General features: G+C 32.6%; 1 protein-coding gene across 1 annotated transcript; it reads left to right on the top strand.

Annotated features, from left to right (window-relative positions):
* The first annotated feature begins 892 nt into the window (after positions 1-892).
* LOC103487248 (23 kDa jasmonate-induced protein-like) lies at positions 893-2081 on the top strand. Its single transcript, XM_008445510.3, has 3 exons — positions 893-938; positions 1075-1544; positions 1772-2081. The coding sequence occupies exons 2-3, from the start codon at positions 1089-1091 to the stop codon at positions 1955-1957; spliced, it is 642 nt and encodes a 213-aa protein (XP_008443732.1). The 5' UTR covers positions 893-938; positions 1075-1088; the 3' UTR covers positions 1958-2081.
* The last annotated feature ends 647 nt before the right edge of the window (positions 2082-2728 follow it).

The following is a 2728-nucleotide window of genomic DNA, read 5'->3' as shown; positions in this document are numbered from 1 at the left end:
CGAGACCTCTTATTCACAAATACATATAGATCTCAATTAAGCTAAGTTTATGTTGAAATTATAAATATAATGGAAGTGATAAGAGATCGAGTGAAATAATAACTTACTATACAAAATTTAGGTTTTGTTTAAGATGCTTCCCAACTATCCTCTCACAAAAATGGTTGTCTAATTAAATAAATTAGGCACACTTTGATAACAATTTTGATTTATATATTTTTAAAAAGATAACGTCCTAAAGAATACTTCCACCTCCAACTTGGTTTTCTTGTTTTATATATCTTGATCACCAATAATTTAAAATTCAAACTAAATTTTGAAGACAAAAAAAAGGTAGCACTTTGAATGTTAATTTTTATTTTTGAAATTTAAATAATGGTACTTAAGAAGACTGCAATTTTCTATTAATTTTAGCAACCCATTTTGTTTAACAAGGTTGCAAGGTCCACCTTTGGGATATGTTATTTTTTCTTTTCTTTTTTGTTTTAAAGAAAAGGAGTCAACCTTTTTTTGTTGGGGACTATTTGTTTCAAAGAAAGTGATTTTAAAAAACGATACTTACTTTTTTTTTTTTGGTAAATGGTATTGGAAGTTGGATATTTTTTAGAAAATAATTTTTAAACCATAATATTAAGAAAAATTATTGAAAATGATAAAACTAACGAAGATATTTATAAAATATAGTAAAATATCTGTTATGAAATACATTGATGTCTATCATCATAAGTGCACGGTGAAATCAGCAAATGCGAGAAGAGGTGGCCTTCCTTGGACATATAAAAAAACAAAAGTTTGGCCCAGGCCCCACACTCTTAAATTTTTATTTTATCTTCTTTTATTCTTGAATTACTTTTTGAACCCTATAAATATGTGACACCAACAATGAAAAATCACAAAAAGAAAGAAGAAAAGAAAAATCATTCTAATCTGAGGGAAATGTATGATTTAGAAACTTCCTTTTCTCTTTCCTTTCCTTTATTTCTCTTAAATTGAGTACATTTTTCAACATCCTGATCTCTTGATTATATTTTTTGCAAGTCTAATTGAATTTGCTTCCATTTTATTCTATTTCAGAAATATATTCAAAGATGGCAGACAATGTTTTTGGTAATCCAATAACGAACAGTACTCTACAGGCCATGCCTGAATATGAAGGAAAGACAATAACGCGTCGAGATAGAGCGTACGTGGCATTTAATATGAAGAACGCTCAAAATAAAGATAGAAGTGCCCGAGACCATGTAGAAAAATTGAGGGAAGAATGGGGACACGGAGTTGCTACTCTTTGCTTAATTTACAATGCTACTGGTGATACCATAACATTCGTTTGCGAACATAGTTGGCATGGTCATATTGGGTCTGGTCCTTACCCAAGTGAGATTGCAAATGGTCAGTGGGGTGCATTTCTTCATGTCAAAACTGCTGTCGTACCATCAGGCTCTGCTGGGGCTTGTGTATATCGTGGTCTAAATAACTATGGTGAAGTATGTGATTGGATGGTAGCATGGTCTAATCCATATTATCGACTATTTGCAGACAACACGGTCAGCTAATTTTTTTCTAACCCTATTCTTAGAATGGTCTAATTCATACTCTGCAAAAAATTTATATTATTGTGTTTAAAATACATAACATACACAGATATATATATATATATATTAGGTGCCCTTATTATTATTATTATTTTCTAATATGTTAAAAGTCCTACTCCTGAAAGTTTTGAAACTCTACTTTTCTTGAGAAATAAATGAGTCTAATGTAAAATCTTTAGGCATATACTGAGATCCGTGAAAAGGGACATTATGAAGCACATGACCATTGGGAATACATCTTCGACTTATTAAACAACTCGAGTCTTATTCATAGTGACGAATGGAACAAATGTCAATCAAAAGTGTCTACAGGAAATGATACAAATCCCATATTTGAAGGAATCCTCACTCTCTCAAACCGTTGATGGAGTCTCAATCATTTTGTGCACCCATTAAAAAGATGCTCGTTGTGTAATACTAAACCTACAACTATCACCATAAATAATGGCCCCTTTTAAACCCCTTAATGAATAAATCTATTACTACCAATAAATAACGGACTCTTGGAGCCTTTACCTTGAAGATGTGTGCATGTTAAATTATGTTCTATAGCCTAACTACCCATGAATAATGGTCCCTTGGAGGCCTTTGCCTTGAAGATGTGTGCACTTAAATTATGTAATATGGCTTCTACTTTTTAGTTTTACTTTTATGGAAAATAAAAATTAATTTAGTTCAAGAATTTAGTAACACAAATTTCGCAGTCCATTTTTGTTGTTAAAAGTCAACTTATAGAAACACTTGTAAAACACATGTTGCAGAATATCAATATTAACAACAAAATTTAGCTCCTCATTACTACAATAGTTTGTGACGTATATACCGACAACACTAAGGGTCTATTTGGGGTTAGGGTTGGGACTGTGGGCTTAGGTTAGCCCAACCCTAACCCCCATTTGGGCTAAAGGTTAAGGAAACCCTAGTTTTAGGGTTTCCTTAACCAGTTTTCATCTGTCGCTTCGTACGCCGATTCGCGTCTTCCCCCTTTTTGTTAATCCGGTTTCGTCGTTCCCCTCAATCTGTCTTCCATTTCCACGTTGAAACCATGTTCAATCTTCTCCTCAACCCTTCTTCATTGAAAATATTTTTGTTTTTCTCTTCTTTCTGTCATCTCCCTCAAGGAATCGACTTCATGT

Source organism: Cucumis melo, chromosome 2 (genome assembly GCF_025177605.1).
Source record: "Cucumis melo cultivar AY chromosome 2, USDA_Cmelo_AY_1.0, whole genome shotgun sequence".
Classification (NCBI taxonomy): Eukaryota; Viridiplantae; Streptophyta; class Magnoliopsida; order Cucurbitales; family Cucurbitaceae; genus Cucumis; species Cucumis melo.
The sequence above is the reverse complement of the archived record's forward strand: the minus strand, read 5'-3'. Positions and strand labels throughout refer to the sequence as shown.